We start from the raw sequence: 27876 nt of genomic DNA, 5'->3' as shown, positions 1-27876 counted from the left end.
AGTACCAGGCAAGCACCTGGTGCACATGCATACATGCAGACAAAACATTCATACACATACAATAAATAAGTAAATCTAAATGCATGCTTACATAAGGAGATTTGTCACACATCTTTGTCAGAATGTTAATCATAGGTTCTGAGGTGCTCCTATCATTAGAAAAGAATTAACTGGCCTGTGTGAGTAAACAGGGGACTGCAGGAATGTACAGGGAGCTATGCATATCTAAAACCTATGCAGTTGCACAAACAAATATTTAAAGTTAACACCCTGAGGGTCATCACCTGGGGAGATGTAACACTAGTCTGGCTCCCAACGCTCACATCCAGTCCCAGGGGATCTGCCATGTCCCCTCTGGCACCTACACACACATTCACACACCTACACACACACACACATATAAATAAAAATAAGTCTCAGTGCTAACATTCTGAAATTAAAACAAGGAAAAAAAGAACTTCTTTTTGATAATGGCAGATGGGGTAATTTCATCAATATTCCAACAAGGATCATTTTAAAAATCTAGACAAAAGTATGAAAACTGTCTCCATGAAAACACATAGAAATGAACAAGATAGTGAAAAGGTATCCACTAGGCCTGGAGAAACCATGCAAGTACAGACAAGCAAGCGTGTAATTCTGACTGTGCTTCTCTTCAGTCATTGCTGGTTCTAGATGAGGGTCTTCACAGGCTAGTAGCTCAAGAGACGGAGGCTGCGCTGGCAGACTTTCAGAGGCCTTGGGAGCTCAGCCATTGGAGAGGAGCACTCTAGCACCAGCCAGTCTTCTTGCTCTTGGATAAAATGCCTGAAGCAACTCAACAGGGGGCTCCCGGCTTCAGTCAGCAGGCAGCTGGCTACATTTCCTGTGCTGAGCAGAACACTAAGGCAGAGAGGGTGGAGTGGCCAGGCAAGAGGTAAGAGCTGCCCACTTGTAACTGACAAAAAGAGAGGGAGTTGGTGTCTAAGTTTCCTCAGAGTCTGAAACATTCCATGGGGCAAAGATGCTCCTTCAGCAGGAAGGCAAATAACTCCAAATTGCTTCAGGAAGTGCCTGTGACTGACCAGATTCACTAGGTCTCTCCCTCCCAGAGAATACAACCAATAAAGCTGCACGAGTGACAAAGAAACTCTGAGACCAACTAGCTTCCTGAGAGAAGCAGAGACCGGCCAAGCTACCCAAAGAGGTTTAGACCAGAATCCCTTGGAAAGGATGCTTTCTCCAGCCTGTTGGACTGCCTGGGAGCTGTGCAGTTGCTCCGGGATCCTAGCTCTGGGCCTGCAGCTGTCTTTGAGTCATTTCTGCTGCCATAGTTAAGCCCTCACCCGCGCTCCTGGAAACAACCCCATTAAACTCACGGGCTCATCAGGCTGGAGTTTAGTGGTGTCTTTACTTTGGTCTTGTGGGGTGAGTAGATATTTCTGTTGTATCTCCTCAGAAATATGCTTGTCACAAAACTGAGTGCCTAGTCTCATTGTATCTTTGTATGCCCTGGTGTGTCCCTGATACCACAGGGAGGCCTGTTCTTTTCTGAGGGGAACTGAGGAGTGGATCTGGGGTTGAGGGGAGGTAGAGGGTGGGACTGAGAAGAGTGGAAGGAGGGAAAACTAAGATTGAGACGTATTCTGTGAGAGAATGAGGAAAAGAATTTCCACACAAAGTTCTAATATATTTAAGTGGATTGTAGATTTACAAAAGATAAGTAGAATTTCCAGATCAGAAAAATACAGAAATCAAAATTAAAATTAGGTTAGACACAAACAAGTGACCTGAACAATGGGTCAGGACTAAACACTCAACATAAATCACAAAGGAAAATTGAGAGAAGAGGTAAAAGACAAAAAAAAAAAAAATAATAAGTTCTAATTATATGAGAAATGGGAAGCCTGGAAGGAAAGAGGTAGAAGCACATTTGAAAATTTAAAAAATGATAGCTCAGGAGTTTCCAAACTAGCAACATAAAACAAGCCACAAAGTAGAGAAGTGAGTAAGCCTAGTAAGTCTTTAAAATCCTGTGCCAAATGAAATACACATACAGTGAGCTCCTTATCCAGGTACGGTGGTGCAGACCTACAACACCAGCACCAAGGAATCGGAAGCACAAAATCACAAGTTCAAGGCCAGCCTAGAATACACAGTGAAACCCTGTTTCATAAAAGCCAAAGTATTATCCACTGCCTATGCTGCTACAATTTAATTACCAGTGCCCTGTGAGTGGCTATTTCAGTTGTTTTCAGCATCCGCTGCAACTAATCATGAATTTCAATGCCTTCATGGCCGAGTCTCCATACAAGCGTGTGTGCCAGTCTTACTCCACACCAGGGAAGCAGCTGAGTGGCATAGTAAGCGTGATTAATTTGTTGAGAAACTCAGTCTTCCCGTAGTTTCCTCATTTCTCCTTCCCACCAGCAGTGTGTTCCTAACCAGAAGTTGGGTTCTTGTCTCTACATCCTATTTCCTGCTCCTTTCCTTCTGGCTACTCTCAAGACTGTCCCATTTGCCATTACCTTAGCAGTTTTATCAATATGTTCCTGGAAAAGAGAGAGAGAGAGAGAGAGAGAGAGAGAGAGAGAGAGAGAGAGAGAGAGAGAGAGAGCGCACATGTACACAGGAATATGTGCATTTGTGTGTGTTTCTCCTGCATTCTCTTGTCTTTCATTAATTTCAGAAGTCTTGGCCATAATATCTTCTATTTCCTCTTTTCTCTGAGACTCAACCTGTTTACTAGATCACTTTATACAGTCTCAGAACCACTGGAGTTCTCTCTCGTTCTGCACCCGCTGTCTTTGTTGGCGGCCTGTTTCACTTCTTCCTTCCAGCTCACAAATCACCCTCACCCAGTTGTGTCCATAGTCCCCATAAGCACACGATTCACGTCTAGCGCTACTCTTTTACTTCTGGCATTTTTATTTGACTATTTTAGAATAGCTCTCTGTTGAAATCCCTATGTATTCATGCATATCATTTTCTACCAGATTTGTAGCAAGTTAATCACAAGTATTTAATTTACCTATCTCATACTTCTTGGATCATCATTGATACCTGGTCATTTCCCTCTTTATTTTGAGATTTAGCAATGTTTTATTCAATACTAGTTATTCACTGAAGACAGAGGAAACAGCTCTGAGACGGACATGTGGTTCTACGCAGGTTATGGGGGGAAGGACAATAAACCTACTCAGGATCTCACCCAGGTTTAAGCTTTACTGTTGCTATGGTAACCTCCATGGCACCACTAGCTTTAGATTCCTCCAACAGTGGGCCACTGTTACTTTGTGTTTAGCCAGCAGCCTGAAATGTGGAAGGTTTTCCTCCCTGAATCCACAGCACTCTCAAGCCAGGGTTTCTCCTCACACTCTATCTTCCCTGTTAATAAAGCACTGTTGCTTACAGCTGCGTGTTAGGCTAGTGGGGGCATAAGAGACGTGCATCCCTTGATTCTGTGCCATGTTAGTCAGGACCCTGGAGTCCAGACTGCAGTGATGGAGCTTTTCCAGTGTCCCATGGCTAGTTCTTGGAGCAGAGTAGCTTTTGACAGTGTCAAACTTGTTGCCTCTCCCTTTGGCAGACCTTTCTGCTTTATTTGGGTGCAGTCTTGGCTCTAACGTCTCCTGCCCCTCTCAAGGGCAAGAGACTTATGTTCCCTCCGTATTCCAGAAGCAGTCACCAGTGCGCTGCCCTGACCTGTCCGTTCTTCTCCAGAAGAGGCTGCTGTTTCTTCTGCTACTCCCACAGAAACAGTGGATCTTCTGTTCCAGAAGCAGCAGGTTCTACTCCTTCCTCTTCAAGCCTTTGCTTTAACGAAGAGAAGGTTCTGGGGCAGTAGGCACAGTTGCTTCCTTGCCTCGGTCGAAGTTAATCACCATCATACCTACAGCACCAAGGAGGGCTCTCTTCATTCTATTGCTCTGTCCCAAACAGAGGACACCTATAGGTGGCACTGCTGAGCACAAAGTTGCAAGTTACCCCAACCTGATACAGACTGTCCTGCAACCTGTAAAATTCTATTAAAAGCGTAGCCATCTTCAGATATGGTGGCACATTTGAACTGGTGCTCAGAAAGTAGCGACTGGGATTGTGAGAGGAAGCCTCACCAGAGCGACAGAGTCTGCAGTAAAGCAAACCAGCCAGTGCGACAGTCTGCAGTAAAGCAAACCAACAGTGTAGAGACATCCGAGACTCAGCATCATCTCGCTCTTGAGCGTCAGCTCCTGGGGCAGCCTCGTGATTACCTGACAGGTTCTAGAAGGATATGAGTGTGTGGATTTAGAGGCTAACCTAGTTTTAGAAACCAGTTTTGAGCCCAGGTAACTTTTTTTTATTCTTTTAAGCTCAACTGCACATTTAAAAGAATTTCAGAAGATTCAGTTCACTTTTATCACAGGCGGGATGGATGGTAAAATGACTGAGAAGCAAATATAAGAACACTGCTAAAGAGTTTTATGAAGCACAAATCAAACTTTAGATCTGGTAAAAAGAATATTAAATACTGAATATGGTGACACATGTCTGTAATTCTGACACCTGGGAGGCTGGGACACAAGGATCCTCTGACCACCCCTCAATGTGTAGTTTCCATAGGACTTTATTATTATAAATAATTAGTAATGCCAATCTATTTCATCCTTAAATATAAACAAACATAAGATACAAAACCACAATCAGACACTAAACTTGAATGACTATGGTTAACAACAATTTGTTTTGCACTATAAAACAAAAAGAGCAGTCTCCACTGTGCGTTCCTGCTCTAATTCCTCCGGTTGGAGCTGTGTCCATTTTCTCTCCTGGAGAACTGGGAGACTGTTCTATAACTCTATACCTCTAGACCAGAAAGCTTTCCGCACCATTGATTCTTACCCTGATGCTGGAAACCTCCATTAACCTTATACCACTGTGGGGAATCTTCCCCCTCTCCTCTTTCCCTGCCTGCAATCAGAATGTCAGCCAATGGAATGGTATGCTCCACCACAGGCTGTCTGTGACCTGCAGGGGTCCGGGGACATCATGCTCTTCTTAAGATGTATAATTATGTTGCTTTCATGAAACCTTTATGCTTTTCTCAGAATTTAAACTGTTATCTCAGAAAATGTCAACTATGGTGAGGAAGAGAGGAACGTCTCCGAGATGCAAACCAAAGGAGAAAGGAATCTGTATCGCTCACTCACACTCATCCACCCCTTAGTTAAGGGATATTAAGTTTATTTTTCAGAGCACCATCAAAATCAATTATATTCTTTCATGCTCCTTAGAAACCTAATAATACAGCCCAACATTGCGAGTAAGTTCCATGTCAGCTTTCAGTGAGTGCAAATGTCAGACAGCGCTGACAGTTGCTGGACAATGTACTAAGGCATGAAGCACAGCACCTGCCCCACAGTGAGTGATCCTCACATCACTGTCCATTCAACTGTGCCACTTCCAACGAGACTTTAAAATGCATGCAGTGTTTCATTCACAAACGTCTTTATTTGCAGAGTGAATGCTTTCTATTCAAATTTCAAAATGAGATCATTTAAGAATCTGTCTGTATTCAGTATAAAATGCTGCATTCTTCACACTGGAAGATATTTCTGGTATTTTCTTACTGTGTCAACTCAGGAGAATAATGTCATAAACAGTACTAAAAGTGGATGTGGTAGATTTTTGCTGAATCAAAATATTGCTATATCACATCGACCAACTTTAAATAATCAAATTTCATATTGGTTTGATAGCCTGCGTTTCTGTTGTCTTCTTTCTATTGTGTCCTTCATCTTCCCCGCCCACCCCTGTGAAGTGTCTCTGAGAGCACAGGTCAGTGTTACAGATGGCACCGACGATGACTCACTCCAGAAGGCCAGTGAGTCAGGCCAGTGTTTCGATGCATCACAGTCTCAGGTAGACGCTGACTCTCTCAGAACATTAAGTTCAATCAACAGTCTTCCCAAAGTTGCCTGTGAGTGCCTGTTATTTCCAAACGCCATTCCAGGCTCTGAGCATAGAATGACAAGCCAAGTGACAAAGACTTCTGCCTTTATGGAAAAGGGAAAGATTGTAGGTGCCAAGGTCCAAAAGGACATGGTAGGCAGCTTTACTCTATCTGAAATGAAAAGTGATCTGTTTCAGTTTCCGTGCAGCGTCTATTACAAATTAACAGAAGCTGGATGCATTAAGGTGACAGAAATGTACTCTCCCATAGTTCTAGGAGGCAGATGTGCTAAAAGCAGCGTTACTCAGACCAAGGTGATCAGTGCCACATTCCCACCACAGGCTTCTGGCTATTGTGCTGTCCCTTCCAGGCTTCCCCCATCTTTCTCTGTCTTCACTGCTGTCTTTCCCACCCCATCTTCTGTCTTCTACTAGAAGACATGTGTTGGCATTTGGGCCCCATCTAAATGATCCAAGACCATCTATCTCCAGATCCATGATTTAAGCACATTTTGAAATTAGCTTGTTCTACAATAAAGTAGAATTTACAGTTTCCCAGGTTCAGAGCTTGATTCTTAGAGATAAAGGGAGGGTAAGTGAAGGGGACAGCATTCTGTCACTTCATTTCACCATTTAAGTAATAATTTTCACACACAAGGTTGGTATTTCTTAAAGCCCTCTCTGGGTGAGTGGCTTCTAGGTGGCAAAGTAGAAGCAATTGGTCCCGTGTGCAGCTGATGTAGTAACCAGACAAGGTGGCAAGGGCTGAGGAGTGAATTATACATTAAAGATCTGCAATCAGATCAGCCAATCATGAGGCTGACGAACTGCTATGGGCAGGTTGGTTAACTAGGGTCTCTTCCTCTGTGGGATGTGTCACAGAACCATTGTCTTGGCTCAGAGATTAAATCCATAAAACATCCAATAGCTGACCCCTATAGGACCTGAGTAAATACTCACTATAGTGATTCACTGTGCCTGACACTGCACATTTTCTGCTGAATGATAATATTATGTCATATACTTGGAACAAAATTTAAGAAAATGAACAAGTAAATGAATTAAAAAATTCAAGGAACAAGAAGAACTGCTTGGTGCTGTATTACAATGGAGTCCATTATACTGTGTTAGGCAAGTCCTTCATCTGTGATTTTATAAAGGAATACAGAGTTTAATAAAAATTCCTTCACTTCCAGAGAGCATAAGCCCAAGTTCAATATTAAAATTTAACATCTCAGAATTCAATGTATTAAGTTGTAGAAAATTACTAGATCAAATAATGACCATAGGATTAAATTATATAACAAGACTAAAATAACTATATCTTGAAGTATTATCATATTTATAGGACTTAAATTAGAAATCAAAACTTATTTTCTTTCTTGATTCTCACTTAAATTCTACCTTGAGAAGTACACAACACGTTGTCCATCCATCTACTTTGGATCTAGTTTTGAAAGGAAATTTTGTAAATATAATGAAATTAGTACAATTATAATCCTAATTTCTATATTTTACTTATTTTGTTTGTAGATTTAATTTTTAAGTATGTATGATTGTGTATGTGTATCTGTGTGGACGTGTTTGTATCTGTGTATGTGTACATGTGTGTATGTGTATGTGTGTGTGTGTGTGTGTGTGTGTGTGTGTGTGTATGTGTGTGTATGCATGTATGAACACATGAGAGTTCAATGCCTACAGAGGCCAGAAGAGGGCATTAGTTTCCCTGGAGCTGGAACAGTGGTCATAAACTCCCTTTTCTGGTGGCTGGGAGCTGAGCTCGGGTTTCCGTCCCTAACTGCTGAGCCATCTCTCCAGCATCTCGCCTGCTGCTTTAAGGTCAACGTTTCTTCATCTCAGCTAGATGTGCCTCACACCTTTGATCCCAGCCACTGGGAGGCAGAAGCAGAAGGAGTATTTTGAGTCTGAGGATAGCCTGATCTACATAGAAAATCCTAGGACAGCCAGGACTACTTAGAGAGACCTTCCCTCAAACAAACAAACAAAAGAAAGAAAAGAAAAGGCCAAATTCCTTCATTTTCAAAACAGTGGAAACAGGTTGCCTCATTTAAAAAAAATTTTAATTAAGACCAGTAGTAAGGATAAAATGCAAATGTAGTAAACAAACAAGGTCATCACCAGTATAATTTTATAACATGCATGACCAGCAAAATGCCCCATATCTCTTTCCTCGTGTTCTTTTAGGTGAAGCAAAGTAAGGGATGAGCTCTGAAAGCTGGTTAGGCTGGAGTCGCAAATGTGATAATGCCCTGGGAATAGTTACCTTCTGCATGATATACTCACTGCTTGTATTCTTAGGTTCTCTCAAAGTGAATCATGGAAGACCAACATTAGCAAGTGCTCAGATTACTACTGCCTGTGCGTTCAACGGACCATCTCACACTCTGAAAACCACCCAGATGCCCACACCAACCATCTGGATGCTGCTCCCCACTCCAACCCGATTGGAATTCATCCATTCCAATCCATTAAGGAATCCTGTTCATTCTAATAAGTGTATCTGAGACATCGATGCACACCACTCTATTGCTTTAGTTCACCATGTTAATCCAGCCTACCACCGACTCTTAGAGTCTTCTGACTAGAGCTTCCTGACTGACCCATTCTAGTCTACACACTAATCAAATGGCCACGAGATATGAACAAACAGTAGCTCTGATGCTCAAAGTCTCCAATAGCTTTCCACTGTCCTCAAATCCAATGTCACTGCCATTACTCCAGCCTGGTCTCTGTTCATACCCCACCCTTCCCACGAGCCCCAACCACACTTACCAAGCGCTTGCATCTCAGGGCACCTGCTGCTGCTTGGCACAGAGTTGCTAAGAAGCTCTCCTTGCCTTCCAGTGCATAGAAGGTCTCCTGTTAGCTTTACTACTTTGTCTCAGTGTCCGTTTGTTTGTCTTACACTCATCAGTTAGCACGAATCACGAGTGAGAGTCAGCCTTTTGTTTGATGACTTGTTAGTCTGGTCACCACCACACTGCAGCCTCTGAGAGAACAAGTCCCCTGTCTTTATTCACCTCTACTTCAGTCTTTACAGCTGTGCTCACACCTGGCCAGCAGTGCTCAGTTAATAAACACAAGAGACCATAAACGTCATCATTACTAAGTGCTCGCTCACTCACTCCAGCATACAACGTGGCTTTACCTCAAAATTAACTAAGAAATCAGCAGGATAGCAAGGCGAACAGAGTGGCTATGAGAAAAATGTTCTCTCAGCTTATCACCGGGAAGTAATCACTGGAAGAAGCCAGGCTGACCTGAAAAAGTGCCAGCCTGAAGAACCAGTAAGTCTTGATGCTCTCTGAGCACAGCAGTTTCAAAATCATTCGCAAACAGGCAAAGTCTCACGGGTGAAAATGCACTGATGAACATTGGCCCTCTTTGATTGTGTGTGAAGCTGTCTACAAAAGCACTGTCCTCGCTGTTACCCACTTAAGTCTATCTTCTCTGCTTCACGCAAATGCTCCTATGCAGAGCACAGAGTGCTCCACCACACGCCAGGGCCCCTGCACCCATCTGCATGGCTTGTGGACTTTCCTGGCGTGGCGCCCCTCCCACCTGAGACCCTCCTACCTTTTCTGTAACTCCTTCAAATAGTGTGGGCAGGAGAGATGAAGGCCCCAACCAATGGTTGCCTGCTACTTAACCTTAAGAGAGAATAAAAAGCTGGGGCGGTAGCTTAGCTGCAGAGTGCTTCCTGGCTTGTCCAGAGGCCCAGGCTTGAACCCCATAACCTGGGAATGACGATGTAATCTTCTAATACTAGTACTTGGGAGGTGGAGGCAGGAGGATCAGCAGAAGTTCAGGGTCATCTTCAGTTAGTTACAGACTGAGTTCCACACCAGCCTGGGTTACATAAGACCCTGACACACATACATACATACATACATACATACATACATACATACATACATACATACATACATACATGAAAATCATTCAGTAATTTAAATGTTTTCTTAAAACAAATTCATTAATGAGCATTAGTTTTGAACAATCATTAATGTTCTGTGTTAAAACTATTTCTTCAGCTGGGCATGATGGCACGCACCTTTAATGTCAGTACTCAGTAGGGAAAAGCAGATGGAATTAGAAGTCAGCCTGGTCTACAAAGAGAGTTCTAGGACAGCCAGGGCTACACAGAGAAACCCTGTCTCAAGAAACAAAAATATCTTGCATAACTCAAGCACACCTTATAGTCTCAGAAGATACATTTGAGACTGTATAAATACATTGTCTAAATGAAATGAATGCATATTCTTTTTTTAAGGGGAGGTGCTTTGGTGCTGGTGACTGAATTGAGCCGAGAGCCTCACATATGCAAGTTTCTTAGGAGTTACTCAATTGCCTAATATGAGCACAATAGTAAAATTTTGGCAGAACCTCTAAAGGTTGCTGCTGTCTACTTCACATCCTGTATTCTTGTTTTTATGTCTGAATGCTGGGTGCTGGAGAGATGGCTCAGCAACTACGAGTTACTGGCTGCTCTTCCAAAGGACCTGGATTCAATTCCCTGAAGCCATGTGGCAGCTTAAAACTAGAACTCCAGTCTCGGGATCCTAATAATAACCTCCGCTGACCTCTTTGGGAGCCAGGCATTCACTTTGGACACTCAATCTGCTCTCTGTGGACCAGACTCAGCCAGCTCAACACAATATGCAGAATGTTTGATTTTTTCTTTTACTTTAAACTTAACTTTCTTACCTATATTAACTCCCTAGCCAAGATGATTTTACCATTTAACTGATACCTCTGGCTGTCATGATAACAATGTTGGGTCAGTTAACACCACCAAAATCGAATGTATAACTAGACATGATCTATATAAGCTTACTCACTTCAAAACTGGGCATGATTCTGGGAAAAGAGACATAACAAAGCTTAATACACTCACGAATCACCATGGCACCCAATAATACCTCATATTGTCTCATAGAAGTGTGGGCTTCTTATAAACAGGACAGCATTTGGGACCACACCACATATCATGCCAAAAAGTAAACATCAAAGATATTCTAATGATTATGTTTTTAAATATGTAGAAATTAATTTGTAAACAGTTATAACCAAATAGAAAACTGGGGGCAAGTACACAAAGCTCATTCCTAGCCAGTATTATCTCCAATTGCAGGCAACCTCTGACCCCATCAGTGGTTATGATGCAGGAGAACTCAGCACAAAGACTGCTGTCTGGATTGCTCACCAAATCCTTGTTTAAAAACACTGTTCTCTGCACACAGGTACAAATAAATAATAAATATTGGTCATTAAATATCTACCCTGAATTATTAATAACCGATGGGCATTATGTACTTAGAGAAGAAATGTGATAGTAGAGAAAACACTTACGTTCAGAGCAAGAAGCTAGTTCTGAAAAAATTTAGGGAGGAATAAAAATAAACTAAAATAACACCCTTCATACGATGTCTTCAGAAGTCACCACAGGTCATGCAGGATCCTAGTTAAGCTATTACTGGTAATACAGACATAAATTATTGTGGTAACTTTCGAAAAGAAATAGCAAATGATATACCTATAATTTTATAGATAGTTACATTTTAAGCTATTAAAAATCTACCTTGTACAACTAATTTTCCTAAATATTTTTATCATAATTCAGATACACATAATAACATGTCTTCTACTCCATTAGTAGATAGAAGCGATCAGCAATGAAAGCTCTGGAATTTTCCTCCCAGTATTGACAAACATTATTGCTATTGAGGTGGGGGAACAAGAAATTGAAATCTTATTTCATACCAACTTACTCTGACTTTGGGTAAGACTCTCCGAAGTGTCTCGGTAGGATTCTGTCGCATCAAAAATGGAAGATTTGCAATCACACTTGCTCCTTGGATATCTTGACCAGCACTTACAAGGAAAATGCAAATTTTTAAATTTAAAATTAGGAGCTAAATTTTTAATTTAATGGGTTAATTTGAAAAATGACTGCTTTTAATGACTTCCTTACAGTGTTTTAAACATATTGTTGATATATAAAAATAAAACAGAAATAAAATGTTGTTAAATCTTATAATCAATACATGCAGACATTACAGTTTATACACATGTCATTAAGTGTTAGCAATCTTACTAATACCTTAAAATTCTCTTACACTTTTCTCTGAAATCTGACAGTTTGCTCTACTTTATAAAATATATATAAATAATATTTATAAATTTTATTATAAATAATAAAAATGCATTATGGCAAAATAGTAAAATAATAATCACAGCAACAGTTATAATAACATAGGTTAAAAACACGATTTCGAGTACACTGTAATGATTTGTGTAAACTGGCTCCATTAACTGCAAGAAAGTTCTAAAAGATACACTCAATTCTCTAACAGGCCACTCGGACATTTTATATAATACCTTTTTGGTGTAACATGCATTGAGGCTTTGTTCCCAAAATAACCTTTGTGGTATTCTAGAGGCCTAAATACTTTGGAAAAGTATTCTAATTCTTCTGGGAAAAAAAACATTTCCATGAACTACAAACACTTTTTTAAAGTACAGCCTGAGCAACACCAGTTTTGCAAGCATGTCAAGTGCTGGAGAGAAATCCCATCTTAAATGTTGGTGGTGCTACATTTAGTTACATACTTTTAATGAATTTAAATTATTTTTACTGCTATTCAAATAGAACTGTGATCATATGAAGGAGAATGGCACCATGGGCTCATATATTTGAATACTTGGTCCCCAGTTGGTGAAGCTATTTGGGAAAGATGTGGCCTCATTGGAGGTGTGTCACTGGAGGTGGGCTTTGAGTTTCAAAGGAGCCATTCTGAGTCTCCCTCTCTCTGCCTCGAGGTTGTGTTTCTAGTAAGCTCTCAGCTACTGTTCCAGCACTGTGTGCCTGCCTGCTCCCCTGCTCCCCACCGTGATGGTGATGGCCTCCGAAACTGGAAACTCTTTTACAGTGTTTTATCATAGCAACCGAAAAGTAACTGCAACAAGACTTATTCATGGTTTATGAGATGTATGTGAGCTTAAATATAAGGTGTTCACATAGATTTCTAGGTAATATTTTGTTTCTTCAGAGTTGTGCAGATTTGTCATAAGAAGCATGTTCTAGTTATGAGGAAACTGCCTGCCAGGGAGCAAGTCTTGGCCTGAGGCAGCATGGAGACCACAGAATACAGGGTGTCACAATCATTCCACTGCTCTTATCTTTATAACAAACCATTTAAAGACAACATGAAGAAAGAAAAGAGAGTTGCATGAATTAGGGAGCTATGCTAACCTAGGAAGATGGCCAGAAGGTGGAAACTAAAGTTCAAAACACATTACTTGTCAGAGGTTGAAAGGTAATGCCTAAAATACACCTGCATCCTACCCCTGGAGTGTGGGGTGCTAATGTTCAGAAGGGTCCTGAGGGAAAGAGAGCATCCTAGATTACTTAGGTCTGGTAACATGAGTGGACAGCAGACTGATGACATCACAGGCCAGGGCTATGCTGACACTCACTGCAGTGTCCATGAAAAAGGCCAAAAATGGATGTCTCCCTAGAATTCCTCCACCTAGAATTCTTGATTTGGGGCTTCTGGTCTACAGAACTACAAAAACAATAGACATTGTTTCAGGTTACCCAGTTTCTGATAATATCAGTCACATGGACAAATACACAACTATTGTGATTTAAGTGTGAATATAGGCCTGTGTGCTTGAACACTTGGACCTCAAAGGCAAAACATCCATGTTCAACACTGCCAAGGATAACAGAAAGGGTAACTATAACCTACTATTTGTCAACAAAAGAAAATTAAGGAAATGTATAAAATACAAAAGGATCGTAAGTCATTATTAATTATGAAAACATAGAACTGAGGAGATAAAATTCAGCAGGATATTGGAAAATGACTCAGTTAGAAAAGATGTGAATGAAACAGTCATTGCTAAAGAAAAAAGAGAAAATTTAAATATAACAGGAAAACAGGAAAAAGGATATGAGAAAAGTAACACCAAAGAAGGACAACAAAGATACAACACGCTGGCCGGAAGAGTCCAAGGACGAGCATCAAGCGAGGGATCTCATTTTTAAGTTAAAAATGGTTTAAAAAAGACTGGTCCTGGGGTTGGGGATTTGGCTCAGTGGTAGAGCGCTTGCCTAGCAAACGCAAGGCCCTGGGTTCGGTCCTGGGCTCCGAAAAAAAGAATAGGAAAAAAAAAAAAAAAAAGACTGTCCCCACAGGCTAGTATATTTGACTGCTTAGCCACCAGGAAGCCAGGCTCAGTGTGTGTGTGTGTGTGTGTGTGTGTGTGTATGAGTTGTCTCTGTCTCTCCCGACCTTCCTATCTAAGGATCAGTCTGTAGTTTTAGCTACGTTTCTAGCACCGCACCTACCTGCCACCATGCTCCCTGCCGTGATATAAAGAACTAAGCCTCTGAAATTGTAAGCCGGCCCCAATTAAAGGTTTTCTTCTATAAGAGTTGCTTTGGTTGTTGTGTCACAGTAATGGAACACTGGCTAAGACACTGGCACTGGGCCTAAATAAGACTGGCCCCAACAACAAAGAGCTGTGGGTGAGAAGGGGCTCACAAGGCCACACCCACCACTTACTGCTAGCAACTAACATTCTGAGAGGAGGGAGGTGCAGTATCGAGCTGTGTACCCACTTTTGAGCCCAGGAGGCTCTGATGGGTAGTTCAAACCCATTGTCACACAGACCTTACAGATTAAACCCAATGGGACACAAAGGACACAAGTCATGAACATGAATGGAAAACGTTTGTATGGAGAAGGGAGAGTGAGTAATCAGAGAACACTATACACCATGTATGAAATGGTAAAGAAAACATTATTTTTAAAACAGACTGGCAAAATGGCTCAAAGGTAACAGTGCCATTCAATTCCTGGAACCTATATACAGGTGAAGGGAGAAAACCAACTCCACAAAGTTGTCCTCTGACTCTACATACATAAGTACATATTTAAATTAAATAATGAGCTATCTTTTAGTTCATTAGTTAACAGCACTTGCCATTCTCTCGGAGGTCCGAGTTAAAACGCCCAGCACCCACTACCACATGGTAGTCCTATCTGCAACTCCAGTTCCAAGGGATCTGAGCTCTCTTCTGACCTTCACAGGCACTAAGCTCACACGTGGTACACAGATATACACACAGGTAAAACACTCAGACATACAAATTTTAAAATAATTTTTCTAAAATTAGAAGAAAATGAAAGAACATACCGCATTCTAATAAATCAATCCAGTACAATCACCACTTAGATAAACTGTTGAACTTAAAATTATTTGGGTATCCAAATAAAATGAGCAAGTTACTTCAAGAGAAAATCATGCTGCCACTGATTTTGATACAATATTAACAAAGCAGTAATGATTCAGAGACTGACACTGCTTACTACACATAGGAATAAAGAGGCAAAAAAGTGAACCTAAACCATAATTCTCAAAATTGCTAACAAATACAAAAAATAGATTTCTATAATCAATTAATAACCCAGTTCTTCTCTTACCAGGAAGAAAAAAAAATATGGCATGGATAACACAGAGAGCACCATCAGTAAATAGCGAACCATGCTAACCCGCGGTCCAGTTGTCAGTGAACTCCCCATCCCTACCCACTTGTTTGGGGTCCATAGACAGTGCATAAAGACATCTCTCACCATCACAGTATACTGTCACCCAGCAGATAGAACCCAGGATGCTGCTAAACATCCTGCAGTGTACAGGACAACTCCCCACAGTGAAGAACATCCCTGTCTCAACGACAAAAATCCCCCAAGAAGCTCTGCCTGAGGCAGGGCAGCTGTTAGCTGAGCAAGGTGAGCACCAGGGCCACAGCGGCCATTTTCTACTTCAGCTTCATGCTCAGCTTAGGAGAAACCCAAGGGTCCCGACGTCAAGAGATACATGCAGTTGGGAACTCAGCATGATACAGAAGTGGCTCTCACACTTAGCATGTTTGAGAATCTCCTTGGAGCACTTGGAAAAACTAAACCCAACCTCCAGAATCTGGTTTCATAGATTTGCTGAAGCCTAAGGGTTTGATTTCCCTCAGGTGCCCAGTGATTCTGCTGCTGTGGTCTGGACCTTGGGAGCCACCATGGTAGATCTTTCTTTAAATAAAAAATTAATTCTAGAAAGTGTATTGGTTAGTTTTTTGTCAAACTAGAATTGTCTGAGGAAAAGATCCTCAAATGAGGAAATGTCTCCATCGGGTTGCCTGTAGGCAAGTCTGTGGGATGTTTTCTCAGTTAATGACTGAGATAACAGGGTCAGGATCACTAGAAAGGTGCCGCCCCTGGGCAGGCTGGGGAAGCCATGAGGAGCAGTCCAGTAAGCAGCATCCCTCCATGGCCTCTGCTTCAGCTTCTGCCTCTATGCTCTTGCCCTGACTTCCCTGCAAAATGGACTAAAAGGCTTTTCCTCCCTGGATACTTTTGACTATGATGTTTATCAGAGCAAACCACCTAGGACCGGAAGGTAGACACCTGCCGAGTCACCACAACTTGTAGACTGAGTGAAATGAGCCATAAGCACAGCTGTTTGCCCGGTGAAGAAGCCTATCCAGTACAAGTCCCCCACCACCACCACCTCATCTGTCCTGAGAAATGATGTCATAACAAGGAGCACAACCAACAGCAGCACAAGCAGAGGGACTACAGTCTCTGCTGGCTACTTTTACGTCAACTTGATACACAAACTAAGTATCTGAAAGGACTGAGCCCCTATTGAGAAAAGACCTCCATAAGATCCAGCTGTAAGCAAGCCTTAGGGCACTTTCTTAATTAATGACTGATTGATCAGGAAGCACCCACCACATTTCAGATGCTACCATCCCTGGGCTGGTGGTCCTGGGCTCTATAAGAAAGCAGGCTGAGCAAGCCATGAGGAGCAAGCCAGTAAGCAGCATTCATTCATAGCCTCTCCATCCAGTGCCTGCCTCCAGGCTCCTGCCCTGCTTGAGTTCCTCTCTTGACTTCCTTTTATGTGATTGGAGGTATAAGCTGAATAAACCCTTTCCTCCCCGGTTGCTTTGGTTATGGTGTTTCATCACAGCAATAACAACCATAGTTAAGTCACTCTGATTAAATGCACATTAGAGGAAAGTGTGAGGAACAATCTGGAAAAGGGTTGCCAATAGGACAAAAGAGACATAAAGAACAGTAGACCTGTCTGCTAAAGTGGAAAGCTGAACTGGAATTTTTCAAGGCTGTGAGCCTTTGATTACCCTCTGCTGACTTTGGTCACAGTCAGGATAAACATAACAATCACGTGTGGTTAATACTTATCTGTACTACCACCACTGAGTGGAAGGGACCCAGAACAATATTCTATGAAAAAAGTTACTTAATGCACATATGCAATCTTTAAATAGTTATCTGATTATTCTTACCCTTTTTATTTAAACAAATTACATTTCTAAGACTTCAAAACCTCCAGCTTTCTATTGAAAGCCAGGCATGAAGAATACTCCTGGGTTGCCCCATGGCTCCTTCTGGCTAGTCTCCTGGCATGCTTCTCTTTAGGATGCTCACTCACTCAGAAACACGGTGCAAACGATTCACTCTAAAGCCACACAGCAAGCCGTTTCTCAACCACTGAAAAGAACTGGGTTAATCATCTCACTTGTACACCAAAGGTTAAAAAAAGGAAGAGGAGAAAATATAAAACTAAATAAATGGATTTAGGACAGCTAGCTTTCAAATTCTCAATTAGTGTTACTAATTATTTGCTTTCCCCTGGGAGATACACCTATTTTAAAATGCCTTTTCGATGATACATTAAGCCAGGCATCTGTTACTATGATAAAGTTTGGTTGTCACTGCTGCCACTCCCTCTGCTGTGACAGTAAACACCATTCAGGGGACAGGGACCAACTGGCCGTTTCCAACCTCCTCTCCTCTAGGGTGTTCGGCCCAGATCTTGTACTTTCCACACCTGGCACACAGGCACACGGTAAACCTTTATTTACCTCTACTTCACGCCAGCCTTCCACGTCTGTTGTCAAAGGCTGGATCTTTTTACCACGTCCAGAACCTTAAACTCTGTGAGCTCCCTTGCTGACCAGAACCCTTGACTTTGCATTTTTTCCAAGAATGAAACCAGTTCCACTCTCACTACAATCCCAGTCCCTCAGCTCTGGACTCTCCAGTTTCTAACATTAACATTCCCCCTGGTTTTCTTTCTTCTGTGCCAACCTTACCCTCATAACTATGTCAGTTACACTTTCACCAAATCATTATTTCTTTGCCCCCCCATAACAAGATAAAATAATGTCTTGTATACTACATGCCAGGCCTGTGCTAATAAACATCTGACTTACTGCACAGTGGCTAATTCTCTCAACAATTAGTTAGATACTATCACCGGCTACATCCTATTTTCTCTTTAGAAAGATAAAGGGTCTAAAGTGATCCATCCTGTACAACTCAAAATATACGCTGTCAATCACTATACTATACACTGTACACTACACACTACACAGCCTCTGCTGTGTTTGAATGTGTGGATGTACACCATCTCATGTTGGGACCCCTGGTCCCAGATGGGATGCTATTTGGGGAGGTCTCAGAACACTTAGGAAATGGAGCCATGTTGGCAGATGTGGAACACTAGGGGCCAGTATTCTAAATTCTGGTCTAGCTACCTCTGCTCACATCTGCTACTGTGGCATAGCATGGCACAAGTTCTCCCACCCACGCATGAAGCCGCCCTACTCTACTCCTCCATCATCCCTGTGAACCATGAGTCAAATTCTCCCTTCACTGAGTCACTTCTATGAGGCATTTGTCGGAGCCACAAGAAAAGTAACTAATACAAACTAAATGGATAACCGGGATCAAGCCTTTCCTGCCACTGTACTCATCCACTCTGGCTCCTAACCTAAGCTATGCAGCCCACTCCTATGGAACAATACACAAAGTGATAATCAATTTGAGACAGTCAAGGAAGGAAGGTTGATGTGTATGTCTGAGAGAGGAGAGCAGGACATGGTAGCACATACCTATAACCTCAAGCAACAGAGAGAATGAGAAGGATAGAAGTTCAGGGCTAGCCTGGGCTATACAATGAGACTCTATCAAGAAAGACAAGGGGCGAAGGGAAGGAGGGAGGGGGGAAGGGAGAGAGGAGGGAAATTGAAAAAGACTCTCTAGTCTCTCAAAATGAGGCTACGTGCTCTAGTTTATGAAACCCTTGTCCAATCCCATCAAGTGACAAAAGGCCAAGAAAGAGATAGGGATGTAGCTCAATGGCAGATTGTTTGCCTAGCACATAAGGAACCCTGGGTTTGATCGACAGCAATTACAGTGAATCTATATCCTTAAAATATTGTGACTACTCTAGGACCTTGCTCCAACCATCTAAAAGCTCAAAATTCAGCAAGAAGACGGGTTCCCATGATAGGAAGATGAGCTACATAGCATAAAGTCCTCTCCTGTCCTGGCCTGAACAGTCTACATAGTTTCCTTAATCCTAACCAGTTACTAAAGAGAGAGAAGTGCAGTAGATGGTACCCACAAAAGATAGGCCGACCTGTCACTACTGCATCTGAGAACCTCACTAGTACTATTTGATTGACAATGCTTGGGGTTTAAATGGCCTGTGCTCCCTACAGAGCCAAGGGGACCTTGCAAGTGGCTCTCTCTCACTCAAGATCAAACACAGCACAGAAATCATTGACACTGTGTTTGAATTTATGAAGAAGTGGGTGCCAAACAGGCCTTGCTTTGTGATCATAACAATAACTATACTCCATATAGTTATTTATTTCTTTATTCATCAAAATCAACATTAAATCTTCAAAACATTGTTTTAGAAGATTTATAAAGTCAGAGAACCATCAAACCTGCTTATAATCACCATCATACATCTTTTAAGAAAACTAATGCAAGTGTAAAAAAATTAACACGGAGGGCCTCGCTTACTACATGAGGCAAAGCACAATCCATACAGTATTTCATTAATCTTTATATTATAGAAGAAATATATTTCTATAGCTTAAAATTGAGTAAACTGAGACCCAGGGAGGAAACAATGGCTTGCTCAAAGTTATCAATTAGTAAAAATTACAGAAGGATTTCATCCTACAATTTCTAAGTCCATAATACTTAGCAAATCTCCTCAGATCACAGTGCCATAACAAGAGACAGATTAACAGTCAACATTAAAAAAAAGAAGGGAGGGAGGGAGGGAGGGAGGGAGGGAGGGAGGGAGGGAGGGAGGGAGTTCTCTGGGCTGGAGACATAGTTCAATGGGAAGGACTTGCCTAGCACTGAGTTTGATCCTCATTGCCACTGAAAAAGGAAATCTCTATGTTGAAACTGCCACAAGAGTTGTCAGATGCTTGTTTGATAGCATCAATGCTTGTAAAAACTACTTTACTGTGAGTCCTGATATGTGCCCTCTACTATCAAAATGCTATGTTTGTGGCTGGGGGCGGGGGGGTGTTTGCTGTAAAGAGCCAAAACCCTCAGCTTTACTAAACATTAAACAGCCTCTGGTTGTGGGAAGGCCTCCAACTACCTAAAATTGAGCTGCTTCTCTATCTTCCTCTTTTTACAGAGGTACAAACAGATCTCTGACTCTTAAACATACATCTTGGAGTTAGCTTCCCTCTCCTCACACTTCATAAGAAACCTCACAGCACTCCACAGCAGGACAAAATCTCTACTTGCCCTGGAGTCGAACTAGATACCCAGCACACCTGACGTATCATTAAATTTTATTTTTGTGTAATTTACTTTGATTTTTTCCGTTTTATAATTCCATGGTAAGATTATTTTTGGTGTTAGCATTGATGTTTTATTAGACATAGACATAAGGGCTGGAGAGATGGCTCAGCCGTTAAAGGCTAGGCTCACAACCAAATATATAGACATAGACATAAAATAAGTACTATTAAATTTTTGTTACATATATATGTATGTATGTATTGATAATCACACACACAAACATGCACTCGTATATAGCCAATCACAATTTAAAATGCATTCCTGTTGGTGAGCACACAGGCAGAAAAGATTAATAATGAGGATAAAAGTTCTATGGGTTCTGCAGACTGATGGGAAGTCATGGAGGACTGCTTTCACCCTGAGCAAGTGGTAGTGCTGAAAGGCACAAAGGTCTGCAAAATACAAAGGTTTCTGGAAGCTCGTTCTCTGTTAGGCTTTTAAAACAACTGTATGATTTCCCCATTAACTAAAAACTTTGGAAAGAAAATCCTTTCAAAATGCATCTAAAACATAGTTTTGATACGTCACGGCACAGCAGGAGGGATAGATTATCCAAGATGATTTAAGAGAGACACTCAGAAGGGAAAATGAAATGGCAAACAACACTTGTGAAGCCTGGCATCAGAGGAAAGGTGTGATAAGCAGCTACTGCAGGAAAAGGAGAAGACCCAATTACCCAGCCTTCAGAAGACAAGTAGACTGACGGGGTCAATCCTGCAGGAAATATTTATCCAGAACTGCTGGGCACCAGGCACTGTTCTCAATCCTCCAGCACAATCTAATAATAGACTTTGTCAGGCAGCAATTAGTGGCTGGCACTTCAGAGGACTGATGGGAAAGGAAGAGCACACAATTGAAATGATTTAAAAGGGTAGTCGGGCTTCAATAACAAATGAACATATTTAGATTAAAAAGTGGTGAATGCAATTTCACATTTGAAAGGCCAACAAGATATTCTAAAGGAGACATCTTGTAGAAGTAGCTCGACCTGACGCTCAGGGGGAAAAAGTCAGGGGCAGCTACCTACAGTCCAGATTTGGAGACAATACCATGGAAACAATGACCAAACTCCAGAGTGAACAGCATGAGCCACACAGAGAGTCCAATAACACACAACACTCCCTGCCTCTTCATATGGCTGGGAAGTAAGACTCTGAGTTGGAAGAAATGAAGGACAAACAAATCAGTTATAACACATAAAGGGATCTTGAGTCAACTAAGTGAGTGTGCAAAAGCTGTGTGGAACACTGACTCCTTCTCCCATCAGGAGAAGAGACACAAAGGGACCCAAGCCTTCACTTTAGACTGTAAAGAATGTGAATTCCCTTTACTGTGCAGATACCCAAAAGAATCAAAGTCAGCTACTGTGGAGACCAGCAAACCTATAGTTAAGGATGCACTGCTAACAATGCCCGAGTTACAGACTCAGCCTAGGCTCCCTTCAGTGAATGAGAATGAAACCTATGCATGTGTGCATGTACATGTGTTTATGTTTGTATGATACACACACACACACACACACACACACACACACACAAAGACAAAGAAAGATGAAAGTATGTTGTTTTCAGGAAAACTGAAGGAACGAGAAATCATCCTCTTAGTGAAATAAAAAGTTCTGCAAGTGTCTCTCATATGGAATCTAGGAGATGGGAACACCTGAAAATAAGAGTAATGTTATTAGGGATATGCATGGACAAAGCGGGGACAGGACAAGAAAAAGTAACAGGAAAATATAAAAGTACATTCTATCCATGTACAGAAAACCCCTCATTTGGTAAAATCAACATAGGCTGACTTTTAAAAGAATGTCAGTTTCATACAGTCACTATTGTAAGCCTCTTTCAATGCTTTTTCCAAGGTTTTTTTTTTTAATTTTTATTTTATATATATGTTTTCTATGCATGTGTGCAGTGCCAAAAGAGGGCTTTGAACACTATGACTGCCCTGAGGAGACCCCACTCCAACTGTGAGGAACACCTCAGCTTTGCTACAGTCCTCACTTCTGTTTCAGGAGGCTTTCCTCAGGAACAAGCACTCCAGACAACATCCAGTGGCCGTAAGGCTCAGCGAAAGAGGTGACTTACTCCACCCTGCAGCTAACCTCAGGTGGGATGTCTTGGAAGGGAGCACCTCCTCACTGACCCATCGAAAGGCCTGTGGTTGGAGTACAGGGAAAGCAGGCACAGTGAAGTAAGACTGTGATTGGTGAATGGTTGCTCACAAGCATGCCAGGCCCCTGTGACTGTCCACAGCATGCTGCTTTTAACTCTGCAGAATGACTCCAGTGGCTTCTCTCTGCTGCACTGCCCTCTGCACTGCAGCACTGGACTCCAAGAAAGGTTTGTCCCAAATGGACTTTTACTGCCTGGTTAAAGTTTTTACTACAGGTAGAACAGACTGAGCAGGTAATACCAAAAATGGATGAAACCTTGAGCTTTCAGCCCCAAGAACCCTGTAGCAGCAACTAAAACTTGCTGCAGAGTGACTTGTTCATTCGGCACTTAGAAGGTGGCTTAGGAGTTCCAGACTAAGGAATGCGATAATGAAGGACTGCAGAATGAGAGAGACCGCAGAACGCAGACAGTTGCTGAAAGAGCATCCATCGTGCCAAGGGTTAAGAAGCAAAGACACAACAGCACCCCAAGCTCAAAGGCTGCAAGACCAGCAGGTGGGTACAAGAAGCCACAGGCACTCACAGCCCAAAGCAGTAAGCCACTGACCTGGGCACCAAGCTAAAACAAGCCTTTCTGGTCTAGAAAACTTGGAGCCATGAGTCCCTAGTTCTCAAGGCCAGAGGGCTATGGCTTCTAGGTTCACAAGCCTGGCCAGCAAGCCTCTGGAGCTCAAGAGCTCAGGATGTCACACTATGGGCGCCGCTCCTCTCACCTACTCCTGATATCTACCCAAAGAGACCAAAGAGCCTTTCAGCCAGCCATCTGTAACACGAAAGACAGGATACAGCAGGACAGGATAGAATGTGGGAGTTAAACAAGGACTTAGAAATACAAAGAACCTCCCTCATGACCTTCACTTTGTGACAATAAAGAAAGCAACCAGGATACTCGTTCAAAGCCATCCAACTATCGGGGTAAAAGAAAAATCTCCATAAAGCAAGAACCCGATTAAACAGTTATGTATTGGTCCTCTAGGACCTTACGTGAGTTCCCAAGTAACTCTTCACTTCATTTCACACGTGCATATTTTCCTTAAGAGAGTCAATTTTCCTCTTGCTGTTCCTCATAGTAAATAAGTATTTTAGGTAATTCTGCCATTTCTTTTAATAATATATAAAGTACTAGCATTAAAGGTAACGTATAAAAAGGGGATTTTAAGCTTCACTGAGGCATAACTGACAAAATTTATATATATTCAAGACATAAAACACAGTGAGGTCTTACCTTTTGTAAGGTAAATTGACAACTTACAATCACACGCACACGCACATGCAGACACACACACACACACACACACGTAGTCATCAGGATGCTTTGAGAACTATACACACTGTGCAGTGGTTACCAGAAAAGACTAATTAGCATATCTATTAGCTCACAGATGTTCTGTAGCAAGGATTCAGTAGAGTTGCATAAAGACCTTTGTGCTACCAAGGGACCACACATATGACAGTGGTCCAGTAAGATCACATGGTCTATTTCTGCAGCCATCTTAATTTTTATAAGGGACAGAAAAGAAAAAAAAAACTAAATACAAAGCAAGGAGAAGGAAAGAAATAGCAGAAAGTAGAGCCAAAGTCAGTAAGGCTGAGAACAACAAAGTCTTCATTAGAATGGCTGTCAAGTCAAAAGCTGGTTGATACAGCCACAGCTAAACTGACCAAGGAAAAGCACCAATCACAGAAACCATAGAGACTGCTGTACAGGTCACAAACCCTGAGAGAGCAATACGGACACCAGCAGAGCATAACCCAATTCTCATAACTCAGACAAAGTACAGTAAGAACTTAACAAACTACCAAAGTCCACTGAAGAAGAAACAGATGGTGCAAACAGTCCTACATCTATTTGAGCCGTCTAGAGGTTTTACTAAGAACTTTCAAAACATTTCACCACTAGGTGGCTTAATTTATAAAATCTACATTTGAGGCAAGAGCACCATTTCTATAAAACTGCATCCAGAAGTAGGAGCCCCATCTCAACATACTTTCTGAATGTTACAGCACACACGTAGGCCAAGATCACAAGAAGGGAGAACTACAGGCCATGGCTCTCCTTAACATGGATGAAGAGTCCAGGAGCTGGGAGATGGCTAAGTTGGGAAAGTGCTTGCTTGCAAGCAAGAGGATGTGAGTTTGGCCTCAGACCACATAAAAGCTGGGACCAGCAGCACATGTCTGGGGAAGTGGGTACGGGAAAGTCTGGGGCTCATGCTCAGTCCAGCCAAATCTACAAGCTCTGTGTTTAGTGAGAGACTCTATCTCAAAAACTAAGATGGAAAAAAAATTAAGAAAGATACCCTCAACCTCTGCCTCCACATGCATGCACACATACATACACATATATGGACACAGAGAATAGAGAAAGGTCCTAAAAAGGCATTAACAAATGAAGTCCAGAAGCATCTGACACACCGTCATGATATGTTGGATCTCCTGAGCATGCATATTGAAAGCCATCTCCTTCCATCATCACAGGCATAACAAGAGGCATCTTCCCCCACAGTGTGACCAAGCCACCCTTTCGGCGAATCCTTTTCCTCTTTGAAACTATCCAGTTTTCAAGCAAATATAAATCATAGTTTTGTGCTAGCTAATTGGGACAGGAGGCTGAACAATCCTTTCACACAGGTCACCTAAGAGCATCAGAAAACAGATACTTACATTATGATTCATAACAGTAGCAAAATTACAGTTATTAAATAAAAATGAAAATAATTTTATGGCTGGGGCTCACACAACATGAGGAACTATATTAAAGGGTTTCAGCATTAGGAAGGTTGAGAACCTCTGAGCTAAGATTTATCTGAAAGGAGGGACCCTCAATTGAGAAAATGCCTCCATAAGATCTGGGTATAGGACATTTTCTTAATCCATGATTGATGGAGGAGAGCCCAGCCCACTGTGGGTGGGGCCATCCCTGGGCTGGTGGTCCTGGGTTCTAAAAGAAAGAAGGCTGAGCAAGCCAGGGGAAGCAAGCCAACAAGCAGCATCTACTGCAGGCTCTCTGCACCAGCTCCTGCCTCAGAGCTGTTGTTGCTCTGCCGGAGGTCCTGCCCTCAGTGTTTTTAATGATGACCTATTCTATGGAAATGGGAGTGAAATAAACCCTTTCATCCCCAAGCTGCTTTTGGTCCTGGGGTTTCATCACAGCAGTAGGCATTTGTAATAAGTGAACATACTTTATAAACAGTAATTAGAGATCTTCCAATGTCACTTTAAAGCAAATCCAGTTTATAGCACATTACAGAAGGACTTCAGTGAAGGGCTGGAGAGCTGGCTTGGTGGTTACAAGTATTGACTGTTCTTTCAGAGGGCCTAGGTTCAATTCCTAGCACTCACACACAGCTCACAACCATCTGTAACTCCAGTTCTTGGACATCAAATGCCCTCTTCTGGCCTCTAAGGTACCAGGTATGCACATATTTCACAGACATACATGCAGGCAAAATGCAGTCTCAATTTTACGCTTAAATCTATAAACATCTGTATGCTACCTAGAACTCATTCTGCCCCAAATACTGCTAAAAAAAAAATGCAGCTACAATTTGTAAAACTCTTTAGAAAGAATTTAAAATTTTTAACTTCAAAAGCTATTTTTTCCAGGTTAGTAAAATGATATATCTGTGGTTTGATTATATTCCATAATCCAATCCATAATGAAGCACAGCCACTTTCTGAGTTATGAATAACGACCTTAAACATGACCTTTTTATTTTATTTTTGAAATTATAATTAAAACATTTCTCCCTTTTCCTCCCTCCAAACCCTCCCTTATGCCCCTTCCCATTCTCCTTGAAATCCACGGCCTCTTTTTTCATTGATTGTCCTTGCACATTCTGTGTATGTATTCCTAAACATAACCTGCTCAGTCCACACCACGTCATTTGTATGTCTTTTCAGGGTTGACAATATGGCACTGGACAACCCACTGTCGTGCTCTTCCCTGGGGAAAACCACCTCTGCTGCTCCCAGCCTTCCTCAGGTGCCTATAGTTCTCTGTGTAGGTTGAGGCTTGCCCTTTGGCTCTGAGGCTAACCATCTTAAAGTTTTACCCCACAATGGTCTCTACTAGCAACACCTAGTGGTTGAAATGTGAAACTGCTGTTCAATCTCATCTCCGAAACAAAAGGACAGGTTCTCTCAGACACAGCAGCTGAAAGGCTTGGATGACAGAACATAAGCCAATTACCTGATTTTACAATAGCAAACTGCCCTTTACTTAGGCCATATTGAAGAAACATTGAGACCTGTCCTTACTTGTAGCATTTACAAACTCTAACTGAAAATGGAGCATAGATCTAAAATGCAAAAGCTAAACTCTTAAAAACTTAAAAAAAAAAAAAAAAGTAAAAATATCTTGGCGACCTGTTAGGCAAAGACCCCCTATAAATAAGACATAGAAAGTACTAACTATGAAGGAAAAACATCAATTAACCATGTCTCATCAAAATTAAAAGGTTTTTCTTTTCCAAAGATAAGCCACCACCTGGAAGAAAGTATTTGGAAAGGCTATCCAACAATGAGCGAAGACTCAGACACATCACCAAGAAAGACTGCTCATGGCTGCTTCATAAACAAACATGACCTCCACTGGCCATTGGCAAACCCAAACTAGGACTAAATGAAATATCATGTAATGAATATAATGAAATACCATTACACACACACTAGCATGGCTTAAATGTAAGAGTCTGCTCATACAGAGTGACATCAAATAGAGCCTTTGGCTATTTCATAAAATGTAAATGTAGATCCTGCATTCAACCTGGTCAGAGTCCACTTCTAGAACTCGCTTTATCGACCAGGCTGGCCTCTAACTCACAGAGATCAACCTGTCTCTGCCTCCCAAATGCTGGGATTAAAGGCATGTGCTACCACAACCACATCACACCACATACTTCTGAACGTTTAATAGTGAGCAAGGAAAGCACGCGTGCGCGCGCGTGCACATACACACACACACACACACACACACACACACACACACACACACTCGAAACAGAGTCTCATGTATTTCAACCTAACCTCAAATTCACTATGTAGTTGAGG

At 41.8% G+C, this 27876-nt stretch overlaps 1 protein-coding gene across 7 annotated transcripts in view; it reads right to left on the bottom strand.

Annotated features, from left to right (window-relative positions):
- Window positions 1-27876, bottom strand: part of Ppp4r4 (protein phosphatase 4, regulatory subunit 4) — a 90893-nt gene that overhangs the window by 51195 nt on the left and 11822 nt on the right. For 5 of the 7 annotated variants that reach the window (XM_063262336.1, XM_063262337.1, XM_063262338.1 and 2 more), the window contains exon 3: window positions 11703-11805. The exons of 1 other annotated variant lie outside the window; for it this stretch is intronic. In XM_063262336.1, the coding sequence (XP_063118406.1) occupies window positions 11703-11805 (103 nt within the window). Of the gene's footprint in view, window positions 1-11694; window positions 11806-27876 lie in introns of those variants that run through there. One more of the 7 variants, XM_039112759.2, reaches the window with a different exon arrangement.

The sequence above is a fragment of the Rattus norvegicus genome, chromosome 6 (assembly GCF_036323735.1).
Source record: "Rattus norvegicus strain BN/NHsdMcwi chromosome 6, GRCr8, whole genome shotgun sequence".
NCBI classification, from domain to species: Eukaryota; Metazoa; Chordata; class Mammalia; order Rodentia; family Muridae; genus Rattus; species Rattus norvegicus.
The sequence above is the reverse complement of the archived record's forward strand: the minus strand, read 5'-3'. Positions and strand labels throughout refer to the sequence as shown.